Raw genomic sequence first — 15,260 nt, forward strand, 5'->3', positions numbered from 1 at the left:
TGCCACCGCTTTAAAGGAACAGCAAATGTTTCTGTGATCATTTTCCACAGTGCCGGGGGCTGTTCCTCTGGAATCCATCCAGGGCAGTGCCTATGAGGAGAAGATCATTCTAAAGTGGAGGGAACCAGCGCAGACCTATGGGATCATCATTCAGTATGAGGTAAACCAGCATCAGCATTGGCAAAATGTTAGGGATACTGACAAATGCTGTGCTAAACACATTATATTAAGCTGTTTTTCACCTCCCACAACTTTGTTGATCAGTATAGTAGAGAGCTGCCAACAAGATGTTTGAAGAGATTTTGTATCATATGATTTACTTTGTTTTCATGAATAAAAGCAGGTAAACCTGTTCTTAAATCCGATCTGGACACATTAAAAAGTGTGATGATCATCCTACCAGACCATTGTAAAATCTTATATCTCTTTTTTTATGCTTGCATGCCATAGCACTCCTTCTAAAGATTAAACAAAATAAATGTATTAACTGCATTTGAAGCCAGCTTGACGAGATTATAATTTTTGCTTTCTTATCTTTAGCTCAAGGCAGCATTCAGCAGGTACGGGTTAATCTGTTATAATGTCGACTTGTAGAGGATATTGTTCCACAGACTGCTGTTAACCAAAGTTCATGTGGAGTGTGGGTCTAGAGATGTTGGCAACTGTCATTTAGTCAGCGTGGAATAGTCATGTTTTTTGCAAAATAACCTTTTTCTCTAGCGACCCTACATGGTTGTAATGTTATTTAAAGTAGAATGTGTCCGTGACGACAGCATTGGACGGGTTGCAGTAACACGGTGGCGGTGATGAAATTGGTGATTCCCTAAATGTGGCTCCAACATAATCATCCAGTTCATTATTTTTATTCTTTCCATTACTTATGCTTGTGACCAAATGCTAATGACATTCCCATTATTAGCAACAAGTTTCAGACATCAGCTTTACTGATTGTTGTGTGCTAATTGGGAAATTGAAACACTGGTGGTAAACTGTTAAATTCCTGTACAACGTTGTCCAAGTGAACTTGTTAGCATGCTAACCCTAGCATTCAGACATGTACCATCCTGTGAGGTATATGATGTGTTTACCTGTGCCTCCTATAGTGGTTACATACGACGACATATCATGATCATAACATGATCTCTTATTATCAGGCAACATCCGTTTATTATTGAGGTCTTAGTGGGTGGTGGAGTTGTATTGGATTGCATTATAGGAAGAGGCGGTTTTAATGTTTTGGCAACCTCATTCATTTTAAATATTGCACAGGTGGCCATAATGTTATGTTATGCCTGTTATTTTCAGTGTATTTGTGAATCAGCTCAAACCAGAATTAGGTTAACTTGAGTCAAGTTTCAAGTTAATTTACTGTCATAGCACAAAAGTACTGTTTATTGCTTTAAATACACAACTGCGAGCTACAAACTTCCATCTTCTGTCATTTGAGACATTGAGCCTCTAAATTAATCTCGGTCTCTTAGACACACTTATCACATTTCAGCACTAAGCAAATGTTGACACAACCCGTGCCAGCCATGCCCTGTATTGAGTATTGAATAATAGAAACAGTCTCTGCACACACACAGTTTATGCACACGTTGATCTTTACCAGTTTAAAGTGAAAGAAATCCTCCAGTACTTCCCACAGATTCATTGTCATTGCCGATTCTCCGTCTCGACTGCTCAGGCTTGGTATTTTGACTGGGTTAGCGATCGGTGATGGGGCTGTTGCTCAAATGACGAGAGCAGGTGTATAAGTTGCACGGGCGGCAGGAGAGAATGAAATATGAAATAGATATTCTCTCTGTGGCACAGAGACGGATCAGTCAAGAGAGGGAAGTCCTGAAGTCAGAATCATAACACAGGCCTGTTCATTCAAGTGTGTGAAGTGCAGTGTTGTGTCCTGTCCACACTTAGAGGTGCAGGCAGAGTGCGGCAAAACAATGTCTGCATATACAGAAGGTTTAGTGCACATTTAATCACTTTTAGTGCAACATGTTTCAGTTGTTTGTGTTTTATTTTTAATTTTATGGTACAAGTAAAAGCATTCAGGGCAAATGGCGTAGTTTGCATTGCTGCTTTGTCAGCCTCACTTATGTTGATGCAAATGTGTTTTACTTTCGAACATATTCAGTCAAGGCTATTATATTCATATGCTGCAGCAATTACTTTTGTCTGTCTCTGCAGAAAGCATTAGCAGTGTAGTAATGTGTTGAGGTAAATATGCACTAAATCACTGGCATCCTTTAATGTCTGAGGTCTACCACACAGTTAAGCATTATTATAGATTTAGCCTAGAATCACAACATTTATTTTAGAGTAAGATGGAGTATTGAAATTAAAATTCAGCCTGACACATGAGGAAAATCTAGTGAGCCAGCAGCTTGCTCCAGGTGTCTCTCTCACACAGCTGCAGTTTGACTCTCTGGTTTATGAAAGCAACCGACAATGTATTCTGCCAGTTTCCCCCACAAGTTGCTTCTTATAAGTCAGGACCTTGCTTTGATTTGACATTATCAAAGGAGTCAAACTGAAATACGCCTGACAAGGCTTGATATCAAAGAGATTTCAGCTCCACTCCTTCTTGACCAAGCTCTGGGAATGCCATTTTATTGGCAACTTTTCAGACAGAAATGAACCATCAGCCTTTGATGGAATGAAGCTGATTGTCTGTTCATTTCTTTCCATCTACAATATACAGCAAAACAAACTCATTAGTTTAATAAGAAAACACTGTGCACCCCATAGATACTATATTAAAAACAAGTTATGCAAAACTTTCCTAAAACCAAAAGTCTTATTAGGGGATTTCTGTTCAAAAGTGAGCATTCTTTTAAAACCTGCAGCCTTCATAAATCACTTAAATATGATAAGTTCTACGTAAAATAAGTCTGTATAAGGTCAGTCTAGTCTGAATGTCTGCAAATAAATAAGTAAACTATTTTAACACAGAAGATATACAGTGTATTTCTGGAGAATAGTGTTCATGAATACATCATAAATTTGGCCTTAAAACCAATGTGATTTTTAAAAGCTTAATACATGAGGCTAAATAATAGTTACAAATGAATTTGCTTAAGTATTTTTTTTTTTTTTTCCCAGCAGTTGCATTATAATTGTGAAAGCCTTGTCCATGTGTTTAGTATTAGAAGTCATTTCAAACTGCTGTCCGCGTAATGTTAGGATATAGGATTTGGCATCACGGACTCATTTCCCAGACAAAGACTAAATGAGAAGGCCTCGAAGCATTACAAAAGTTGATGGACACAAATTGTGCAGCACTCCAAATTCCCTTTGTGTTCCTTAATTGCAATTATAATGGAGGTTTTTTCCTTTACGAGTCAAGGCGTTTTCTTAAAGTGGGACTTTAGAGTTATTCAAAATGGATATTAGCAAAAACACTCACCTTAATGCTTCCCTACAGAGCTCCCTGTGTTTATTAATGGAGAAGGAATACATTAAGTGTACTGCCTCTCGCCTTGAAACCACAGGCTGGCGTCGGCTTTGGCTAAAGAAATGCAGTATCTGCTGCTGCTTTTACAGCATAATGCTGTGTTGACATAAAGTCAGAAGGTCAAGTATGAAGTGAGTGCTACAGTAAAACACAAGATAATAATTTTGTGTAAATCATCATGGTGTTTCCAAATGCTTTGTCTACACATAGAAAAATTGCTTAACTATGTTTGATATTCCTGGAAGAGATACATGTATTTGTGTTGTTAGTGAGCATTTAGAGGTTTGTGCAATACACCGTTAAAGATGCACTATTTACATTCAAAACATTTATTTTTTTGTAGACAAATGCTTAAAAAAACGCCCTTTATTGCAATTAAAATTTGAAATTAAATGACGGCTACCTAAATTACTGGGCATAGCGCAGCAGAGCAGGGAGAGTCTGATGCTACTCTTAGCTTTAATTTCCTATCTCGATAACCTAATAACCTTTTCTCATCGTATTATGTCGCATATGTTAATTCTACACAATTCCAAAAGCATACGTGTACTTTTTTTTAATATATATATATATTTTGGGTGGAATATTTGTAATATATAAATCGGGAGACATGTTAGTAATACGAAGTCTTGTTGGTGATGTTTTAGCACTATAACAAAAAATAATATTAACTAGGTAAATGATAAATGATACATTAATAGATACAGCAATTTGGACTTGAGTTGAATTGATTTCACTGATTTGTACAGCATATATAGGTGAGATGGTCATTTATGGACGTGCACTGTAAGAAGTACAACATAAAGCACTGTACAAAACTGTGTCATGACAGTTTGGCTTCACTGAGTACATTGGAAATAGCCATGACAGATAACTCACACAGGGCATGAGAGGGATAGTAAACTTCAACACAGTGAGCACAGCTGTTCTTACTGAGCCACTTGGAAGCTTCTAACATGAAATGTTTTCATCCTATGAATACAAATCCTCCACGGCTAAGGAGAGCTTAAAGTGGAGTAGGTCGCTCTGAGAATATTTGTTTCCTTCCTTTCTAGATCTCCTACAAGGCTGTGAGCTCCTTTGACCCTGAACTGGACCTGTCCAACCAGAGTGGGAAGGCGGTGAAGCTGGGCAACGAGACCACCCACATGTTCACAGGCCTCTACCCGGGCTCCACCTACTCCTTCACCCTGCGCGCTAGCACAGCCAAGGGCTACGGCCCCCCTGTCATCACCCAGTTCACCACCAAGATTTCAGGTCAGCAGGGTCAACAGCATTGGCAGATAGATGTTTAACCAGTAGTGTACAGTACCACTTAGTGCCACTGGTCTTCTTTATTTCTAAATGTATGAATGGGAACTTTTCATGTGCTTCATCACTCAACCAAAGTTAAATGCTGCTGGATTTACTTCATTGAGGTGATATTATTGTTGTGTTTCAAAGGATAAATGGTAAATAGTCTGCACTTATAGCCCTTTTCTACCTATTGGCACTTGAAGTGCTTTACACTGCTTCTTATTCACCCATTCACACTCACACACTCACACACTGCTGGGGGAGCTGCTATGCAGCTGGCCAACGCTCCCCGGGAACAACTAAGTTGGGGTTCAGTATCTTGCTCGAGGACACTTCAACATGTGACTGGAGGAGCTGGGGATCAAACCGACAACTGCGAGATTGGTGGACAACCGCTCTATAATCCTGTGCCACAGTCGCCCCGCACAGTTGTTGCACATCTTGCACATCAAGATGTGCAAAAACGGAGTCACCCACTAATATTTGAGCTCAAATACACACAGATGTAATGTGGTTATGTTATGGCTTAATAATTTCATTGGTATTTTAGCAGAACTGCCTGCTTGGTCAGTAAGTTTCTGCTGGTTGTACTTAATGGAAACTGGGATTGATTCACGTGATGACCAGAAAGTTGCTTGGCGATTTGGTATTTTATTTTCTACTGCTGTAATGCTGATATATACGCACTGCTTCTCTCAGCCAAATACCGTGAATACTTTTTGTGACAGCAGAAAATGTTTCACTCCACTGTTATTGCTATACTTAATGATGAAATGATGTTGCTATAAAGCCAAAAGGCAGTTAAGTGCTCAGTGTTAAAGTGAGAAAGCTGGCTTGGCTTTTTTTGTGCGTTTATTGCACAGATGAATAACTTGTTACATAAGAAAAATGATAAAACTTGATGTTGACTTAAACTGCTGTGAATTCTCTAAAGCCTCCTTCTGTTTGGCTTTCACCTTAGCTCCCTCCATGCCGGCGTACGACCAGGAGACCTCTCTGAACCAAACAGACAGCACCGTCACCGTCCTCCTAAAACCTGCCCAGAGCAGAGGTGCACCTGTGAGGTAGGCTTCCACAGAATGGACACACACACACACACACACACACACACACACACACACATACACACAGAGCAAAAAGAACATAACGGCATATTTAAACACCAGGAATCACCATCAAGAACAAAAATTTATCAAAGAGTTTGTGTTTATCAAACCCTTGCCTTGAAGAAAAGTTGCCAGGGATTTCAGTGCCTTACAGTACGTATCTCGCTTTATTTGTTTGTGGATTTTGATCCTGTGAAAAAGCAGCACAGCCTTTGAAGATGAGAACAAAGCCTGGTGCAGCCACGGCTAGCTTCAGGATCGCTTGCCTTTATATGTCTTTTATGTACCAAGCTGCCCGCACCGAGCCACCAAAGGCTTTTTTGGAGGGACGAAGGAGTTCTGCCTACTTCATGCTACGTTTATCAGACAATTTTAGGGAAGCAGTACATCCGGTCTACATAGTTGTTGGGCAAAAGTCTTTTGGACTTTTGGGTTAACCCAAGGTTACCATGGGCTTTTGGCGAGAATTCTGCTGACTTGCTCATGTTATTGTTTGTCAGTTACTAAAGCCCTGCTCAGTTAAGAGAACATGAACAGTTTTAAAAATAAGCTGCCCTCTTCCGCTTTCTTCTTTGTGTGCATTTTAATTTTTCTGTACCCCTGGTTTTAGTGCATCCCCAAAAATATGCAACTTTTAATTTGAAAGTGTTAAGAGATAATGAGAAAGCAGCACAAATGACATCCAAATATTTCCAAACCGGGTATATGTTTTAATAAAAGAAGTATAATAAATATACTGTTATCATATGACAGACATTGTTTGACATTTGGGAAGTTATTATTTGCTTTCCCGATGAGTAATAAATGAAAAAACCGAAAGCATATGTTGCCTTTAACTCCGACTCCAGGAGACAATTAGCTTATCTCAACTCTAAAGCTGGAAGTAGGGGGAATCTGCCAGCCCAGCAACAAAAAAACACACCATCACAATCACATTATTAACATATTCATCGCTCTAAAAGTAAGTAAGTTTATTTTAAAAATGTGTCTTGGTAAATTAACAACCTGGCAACCTGCATCTGAGGCTCTACTTGCTTCTTGCTGTGTATACAACTAGCACTGGGAAGCCAATGAGGGGTCACGTTTGTTTGGGCATCTGCTGTGATGTACAGACAAGAAGAATTAATTTCTTTCTTTCTAACTTAATAAAACTATACTAGTTGAGACATGTCTTTCTATGTCCCTACTTTGCCAGCTGAAGGGTTTGCTTTTGAAAGTCAGCAGGTTGCAACCATTCTAGTATTTAAAATGGGATATTATAAGTTGTGTCATAACTACTTTTTGTTTTTGGCTGACAACAGCTTGTGCTTTTAGCCACCAGGGCCCTGAGAGAGTGGCTAAAGTTCTTCCTACTGGACGAGGTGTGATGAACACTAGTGCTTGCTGTAAAACTCAATTTTCCACTATCAACTCATCTGAGTCTTTTAAAGATTACAGCCTGGAGATCTTTAGTCAGGCTTGTCAGCTCATGTTTACCATATGTGCAGCTGCCTACATTAATGCACCATTACCAAACGGAGAGGCCTGGGCAAGAAAGAGAGAGTGATTGGTTTTTAATCTTGTTGCAGGTACAATTCAGAAGCCCTTTTTCATGCTGCCATTCTTTCAGTAGGCTAATTACAAGCCCCTAATTATAATTAACAGAGTGTCATGAATCAGAGCTTCTATTAATTAGCATGGGCAGCACCTCAGGACCAGATGAAAGAGACAGGTCTTTAGAGATAGAAACTTTGAGACCTTTCCATCCAATGTGTTTTCAGCCCTGTCTCCTAAAAGTTCCTATGCACCTGAAATGCTACCACAATTATGCCTTGTTGTTTTGTGAAATATTATTCCCCCCCCTTTTTTTTGGGGGGAGTGAATGAAGTGCTATCTTTTTTTAAGGGGAAGAAGAGTCACAACGAGGTGTTTGGTTTGGATGGAGGCTGTACAAAGTGCAACACTGTCACATCACAGCCCTGAGTTTGACTTCACAGTCACTGATGGGTTTTTCTTTCCTGTTAACTCAGACCACAATCTTTCTCTAACCTCAACCAAGTGCCGGGTGCCTAAGCATAAAAAAGACTTAAAGTTCAATAAACATGTTACAGAGACTGCTAGATCGGATATTTTGGATATATATAGAAACATAATCTTAGGAACACAGGGTTGCTGTTATACATAGAAATAGTCTCAAAATTAGCTGATTTATGATTAATCAGTAGTTATTTTTAATAAATAAAGACAAAACTTATGTTTAAGGATTTTACACACTTATTTATTAGGAATGCAGTCTAATGCAGTGATCTGCAATAATGTCCTCATATTTTCCACATGAAGTACATAATTTTGGTTTAGGTTTTGTTGAAAACGGCTGTCGATTGTTATGCTGTTGAACTGCTGTGACAAAGATATTCAACACAATGCAGAGAATATTTTCATGTTCATAATAATCCATTAAAAAACCACCATTCATCAGGGAAATTCGGTACATGCCACTATAGCTCAAAATGAATCGAGGCGTCTCCACGTCTAAAGCTTTGGGCGTTTTCAGGTGCACATTTTTCCCCATCTCACAGTACATACAGGCCAGTGCAGTGCCTACACGTGTGCTTTCAGTGTTCCCCCAAAAAATATGAAAACAAATAAGTTGGCAGAAAGCAGCAAACAGGAGAGATTATCGTGCAGGTACAAGACACACGCAGGCTTGTGAAGGTGTTATCGAACCTCGTCCTTAAGTGATATGATTCCTATGATTTCAAAATGTAAAGTGACTAAAAATTTGCTTTAATTCTGAGCTGAGTTAAACCGACTTTATACAGTGGGCTGTCTGGCCAGTAATGTTAAACGGGTTCATGTGAATTTCAAAAGCTTAAACATAACATCTCTAATCTCTTTTGGGTTAGAGGGTCGAGGTGCATTACTAAGCAACATTTTTTTTTAGTTAAGGCAAACATAAAGAGTAGTTTTCCACAATGTTCCCTGACCTGGGGTACTAGAAACTTTGAAACACAGCAGATCCAGTCAGTCTATTGAAGAGTTTGCATTTTGTCAACCAAGGAGGTCTTAAATTTCACACCATAGTTAGATTAATTTCTGTGCTGCTGCTCATGTTGCAAGAGTAATCATCACTTTTCAAGAGTGGTGGGTAGCTCATTTTGAAATTGAACACTTTATAAAATCACTTTTAAAGCCTCGATGAAATAGGGATTTAACATGGGAGAACACTGATCCACAGCACTACAGAGCAGAGCAGCATGACGCTTGATTTGATAACGCAATCTTGCACGCTGATTGGGTTTGGGAGGCAATAGAGCTCCAGACATTTGAGTTTCAAACAGCAGATGTTTTGCTGTAATACAGGAAGGGGGAGCACGCTGGAAGATCACAAGATAGCGCTGGTTCATTTTAAAAAAGCAAGACGCAACAGACGACAAATGTCCGATTCACTTCAGCATCCTGCAGTCAGGCTGAAGTCAAATCATATTTTAGATAGATCTAGGCAGGCGATGTCATTGCCAAGGGAGGCAGTCAATTTTTCATATTTGTGTAATTGCTAATCAGTATAACATTTCCAACTAGGATTTGGCTTCTAATCTCTGGGGACGACACGCATAGCCGGGAACAGTTTTTACCAGAGGGGACACTGTTCCTTTAAGAGGATTAGTGAACTGTCTATCAGTCATGTCGTGTTAAACTAATGTTTGCAATGGCCTCTTGTCAGGGCCAGAATACGCCTCTTCACTCCGTAGCAACAACATAAATGTTTACATGCTTCTGCAGAAATGAATGATTCGAAATGCTTTTCCTTATCGTTCACACCATTAAATCAGCCCTTCTCTCTTTTCCTCCCATAACCTTTGCCTTAAGCAAGCTCACACACACATATACATAAACAGAAGAAGATATAAAATACAGCAGTCTCCGGCCTTGTAAGTAGCATATTGAGGAAACAGAGCTCTAGTTCGTACCCTGTAGCATCAGATTAGCTGTACCCAACCATGGCCTGAAATCAGCTAAATGATTTTCTACAGTTCTAAAATAAGCCCTAACTTTCTTTGATCACGGCATAGCAAACGCTAATAGCTGTGCCTAAACGTGACACAACTCATTGCTTTTTACGATTTAATGGCAAATGTAATCTATTGCACCTTCTAATTTGTTTGCTTTATAGCTTTGTGGACACCAGGGAAATATAAAGAGTAAGAAGACAGAGGCATGGAGGAGGATGCTGGGTCAGGGGAAGCGTGTTACTTACAGCCCCTCCTAAATCAGACGTATAGGCATACAGAGCCCAACGATTAGCATGAGGGAGAAAGAGAGAATGATTGAAATGCTGCCCATAGCCCTTCTCTCATCTGCTCTAACCGCCTGGAGTTCTCCCACTATCAGCCCACATGAGAAATAAATCTGAGTTTCAGGTCACAATCCAGTCGATTCCGAGTCAATCCGCCATAATTGGTTGGCGTCACATGGCGGCAGAGCTGAAATCTATCGGGCAGCGAGGCTGGAGGAGGCCTAATTGGTGTCAGCTCAGGTTGCGGTGCTGCTGCAGGGATACAGGTCTGCCCTGCTGGCATACTGTATTTAAGTAAGAGTACATCCGTTTTACTCACCTCAATGCATTCCGTCGCCAAATTTCAGAAGGAAATGCATTTTTTATACCATACATTTACTATGTAAGGTTCTGCATGCAAAATATATAATGATCCATTTATAAAACATGATGGATTGGTAACTGAGCAGCAGTATTAAGTAGCAGTTAAAATGAGTTCCACTCGACCAACCACAACAATAAAGTACCACTAACTGAATAATGCACCAATAAAATAAATAATTCAGTAACACAATATAACACTGACTGATGACATTCTGCTAGAGTACTTGTGGTACTTTTTTATTGCTAATACTTAATTAACACTTTCACTTTTCACAAATTTTAATGCAGTAGACAATTAAAGTAGGTGAAACAGAGAGTATTCCTCCAAAATGGAACAGCCTCTTTTACCTCAGTTGCACCTCAGCCAACAATATCGCGAAAGTACTGTTTACACAATAAGGCATCATTAATAATCGTCATATAATATGAAAACCTTACACTTTGTCGATCTGCCATTCTGCATGAGTATATGTACTTTTGATTGCTGCTGTATTTTTACACTGTAGTATTGCTTTGCCTACTTCAGTAAGGAATCCGAATACTTTCATCTATCAATTCACGATCATCATTGATAGGATTGCAGGTTACTTGCAATTCCCCGACCTGATATCAAATCAGATCAAATGGATGAAAAAGGAGGGGGGGGGGGGTTGTTCATCTGTTGTTTTTCCGTTGCTCACTCGTGTTGTGCTAAATCAAGGTTATGACTAAATGACTCTGGTCTGTCAAAACGACTCATACTGTAAATTGTGAACTCAGCGTGAGGTGACAAGGTGTCCGCTGCTCATAGGCAAAACGGTGTGACAGCAGTAGTTAGAGAAATAAAAATAAAAATCAAATCATTGTAATTCCAAATGCCACATGTGTGTTGTATAAGCAAGAGGTAAAAACTGTATATATTTCACAACGCAAGAAACAGTGCTTCTTTAAAATTTCATAGATATTCAGCCACTGACAGCTGGAAATGTTCAAAAATGAAACAAGTAAATAGGTAATATTCTCTCCATCACTTACAAAACTGAACAAAACATTTTTTAAAAATTCTTATTTACTGTAAGGGAATTTTTAGTTCCTAGCTGCAGTGAATATTGCGTAGAGGTAAAAGCAATGGTTCAGATTTGCACATTACACAAGTTCTTTCCCTTGGAGCCTCACAGCCTTTGGCACTTGATACTTTGCCCGAGGAAAGGAAACCAGTCCTTTTCATCCTGTGTCTATCATTAAGTCTTGCCACAGACACAATATCATATAAAGAAGCCACCTAGGGGGGTTCCAGCTCGTGTTTTTATTTCACTATCTGCAGATTGATTTGGAATATAAAGTACCAATATGGGCATGATGCTGTGTGATGGCGACACCGAAACAAAAACAAAATCATTGTTAGTCATACTGCAGTTTATTGAGACCATAACTCATGCTGGAGTTTTTGCTCTTAAATAAAAATATAGATAGTCTGCCTTCCTTAGGTTCTATCCTAAAGCAATACATATTGTTTATCTGACAGAGCTGATGAGTACTGTGATATGAATCACGGCAGATAGAGTTTCACATGCATCAGAGCTCACATCAGTGTTTTGGCTCCACGCTGCCTCATCACTAATTTCTCTGCCGCTCTGAAGTTCCTTAAGTGGCTCTCGTGTACCGTCGCCACATGCTCTTTGACCTCTGCTCTCAATAGGGAACAGTAATTAAAGGCTGATTTCTCCTGCAGACTCTCAGCAGGATTAAATATTTCATCACCTCCCAACACAGCACTAAAGAGGGGAGCTCTGAAGAATTGGGACACACCCAGCAAGTGTGAAGGGGGATTTCCTAATGACACTGCAAGCACCTTATGATAAACTATAGGGTTAAAGAGCACATGCTGTACACACAAGGGGACACTTAATCATCCCGTACCAACCGCGGGGAGCAATTGATCATCTCCAGGGCTGTTTGTAGTGTGACTATTCAGCAAGAGAGCAGCCGCTACAGTGTACAGTTTTTGTGACTAAGTAGTTTTTTTCTACTTGTTGTTCTAATAATGTGGGCTAAGGGAAGTGTTCAGTGTTCTATCCAAGTTCTACATCCTCCCCATCCTTACTCATTGTCATTTTTTATATAGTGCGATATATTTATATGAATGCTTCACCGCCATTGAAATGCCAATTATAAAGTCATAAAAACAGAAACACACTGTACATGATTTATGTTTATATAGGGGCATTTGTGGATCAGTTGGTGCAGTTATCATGTGCCCCCTCTTCAAAACATTGTCCCACTAATGGTAAAAAAACCCCACAGTATCTATTAATCTCTAAACAACAATCCAATTGTGGGATAAAGTTAGTAAAAACGAGAAAATCAGATAATGTGGCATCATAGTATTCTTTCATTCTTACATAAATTTACTCAGCGGTGTAATGTTGCTCCAGCGTCTGTGATAATAACTTGTTGCATGCATGAGTTCTTGTGGAACAGCATCACTAGTCCCTAATCATGGCTGGTTATTCTCAACGGCAGCTGCAAACAGAGTCTTTGTCACTCACTGACTCAATAGGTTTAACAGGTAGACGCGAGATGCATACTAACATGAACGTCTATAAGACAGTCTTCCCCCTCGAGCTAAGTGGAGACAATGTCATCTCTGTCAGAGGCGCAGGGGGCTGCAGTTTTGATCTAGCTAAACACAAGGCTCGGATGAAGAGGAAATGGGAAGAGCCGTTAACCTCTTTAGTTGTTGAATAATGAAAAAGCAAATAACGTCAGGGCCTGTCCGTTGTTACTGCTCATTTCTCCTACTCTGTATATTTGGGGCAAACCTGTCAGCTTAGATTTGAAAAGTGATTTACTTTTTTCCCTATGGGAAGCTTTTCGTTCATTTAGGACAAATAAGTCATTTATTTCCACCTTTGTTGCAATTTACATTAATGTGAGTTGTCTTTTCACTTTTAAAAGAAAGTATTCAGACCCCTTCATAGTTGGCAAGTTTAGTTCAAATCAACATTGTCGCCTAAAACCCAGCGCTGGCTCTAACAAAGCACTGGAGCAATGAAAGAACCTAAGATAGACAAACATGTTGACAGCCATTCATCCATCAGGCCTTCATAGTAATATGGCTGGAGGACTTTGAGTTAAAGGTGATGAACAGATGAGTCCCAGGTACTGCTTATCATCTGGCTCACTCCATCCATATAGTAATGCATGGTGGTGGTAGCATCATGCTATGAAGGTGCTTCTCCTTGTCAGGGACTAGAAGGTTAGAATTGAGGGAAGGATGAACAAAGCCAAATACAAAGAATCCTACAAAAAGTCCTGCTCCAGCATGCACGTGACCTGAGAGCTGGGTAACAGTTCAGCTTTTAGCTTAACAGTGACCCACAGCACACAGCCAAAACAATGTTGGAGTGACTTTGGAACAAGTCTCTGATTGTCATTGAGTAGCCCAGCCAAAGCCCAGACTTAAAACCTTATGGAGCATATGGAGCCTGAGAGGATCTGTCAGAAAGAATGGGATAAACTGCCCAAATCCAGGTCTGCAAAGCTTATAGAGACTTTCCCTAGAAGACCTGAAGCTGTAATTGCTGCCCAAGGGGCTTCTGTCAAGCTCTGAATCATAAGCGTCTGAATGGTTTTGTCAATGTTTGATTAATTTTTTTCAATTACAAAGAATAAAAAAAAAAAAAGTAATTTAAAATGATGGATTACTGATTGTTGGACACAAATGGCAATTCTGTACATTCAAAATGGAATTTACAAAGCAATGAAGTTTGAGAAAAGGGAATTCTTTCTAAGCTACTGTACATGCATCATTTAGTAGTTTAACTGATGACTAATGATAAAAACATCTCGACTCTTGAATTCTGAGCTTTGCGGCATCATAAAGATGCCAACACAAAATTGCTCGCAACTGCGTGGCCATGTGAGTCTCTTACTTCTGTTTGGGTTGTGTGTTTGCAGTGTTTACCAGGTGGTGGTGGAGGAGGAACGTCCACGCAGAGCAAGAGGCACCGCAGAAATCCTCCGCTGCTACCCAGTTCCCATTCACTTCCAGAACGCCACGCTCCTAAACTCCCAGTACTACTTTACTGCTCAGTTCCCTGCTGCCGGCATCCACTCACCCCAGCCCTTCACTGTCGGCGACAACAAGACCTACAACGGCTATTGGAACGCCCCTCTGCTGCCCCAGAAGAGCTACAGTATCTATTACCAAGCTGTCAGCACAGCCAACGGGGTGGGTTCTCCTCAACTTGCTGTTTTATTTAAACAAGCTTGAAGCTTTATCGTGGCTACAGATGAGTAGATCATTTGACCTGTCTGCTTGTTTTGGAACCAGCGGTAAAAGTTTTCCAATGTTTCGCTTGAGCACGGTTTTGAAATACACTGATGTTTCCATTTGTTGTTTCTTTATACCTTAATTCCACTAAATTTCAAATAAATCTAGGACTTTATCATACCTTTATATTAAATACTAAATGTAGTGGTCTAAATATTTGACAGCTAGTTTCATACAAACAATTCAGTCTTATTTATTGTATAAAGTGTTACCGTAAATGCTGTTGTGAGTTTAAAATACATAAAAGTAGCTCCATCTCAACCAGCTGCAACCCAAGAAATATGCTTATGCATCAAGGCATCAATAATAATAACCCAGTGATATCACATACCCGTATTGGCAGACCTGTGTCTGTTGCAATCCACTAAATAACAGCACATCGCAAAGCTTATGCTATTCTATCTACTATTGAGATGAAAGTTAAAAATGCAGTTGACACAAGACAGGAAA

General features: G+C 39.7%; 1 protein-coding gene across 7 annotated transcripts in view; it reads left to right on the top strand.

The window, feature by feature from the left end:
- Positions 1–15,260, top strand: part of LOC137098565 (receptor-type tyrosine-protein phosphatase mu-like) — a 147,160-nt gene that overhangs the window by 78,579 nt on the left and 53,321 nt on the right. For all 7 annotated transcript variants that reach the window (XM_067474920.1, XM_067474918.1, XM_067474921.1 and 4 more), the window contains exons 9-12: positions 51–160; positions 4,510–4,711; positions 5,712–5,814; positions 14,435–14,708. In XM_067474920.1, the coding sequence (XP_067331021.1) occupies positions 51–160; positions 4,510–4,711; positions 5,712–5,814; positions 14,435–14,708 (689 nt within the window). The remainder of the gene's footprint in view (positions 1–50; positions 161–4,509; positions 4,712–5,711; positions 5,815–14,434; positions 14,709–15,260) is intronic.

The sequence above is a fragment of the Channa argus genome, chromosome 14, assembly GCF_033026475.1.
Source record: "Channa argus isolate prfri chromosome 14, Channa argus male v1.0, whole genome shotgun sequence".
In the NCBI taxonomy this organism is placed as follows: domain Eukaryota; kingdom Metazoa; phylum Chordata; class Actinopteri; order Anabantiformes; family Channidae; genus Channa; species Channa argus.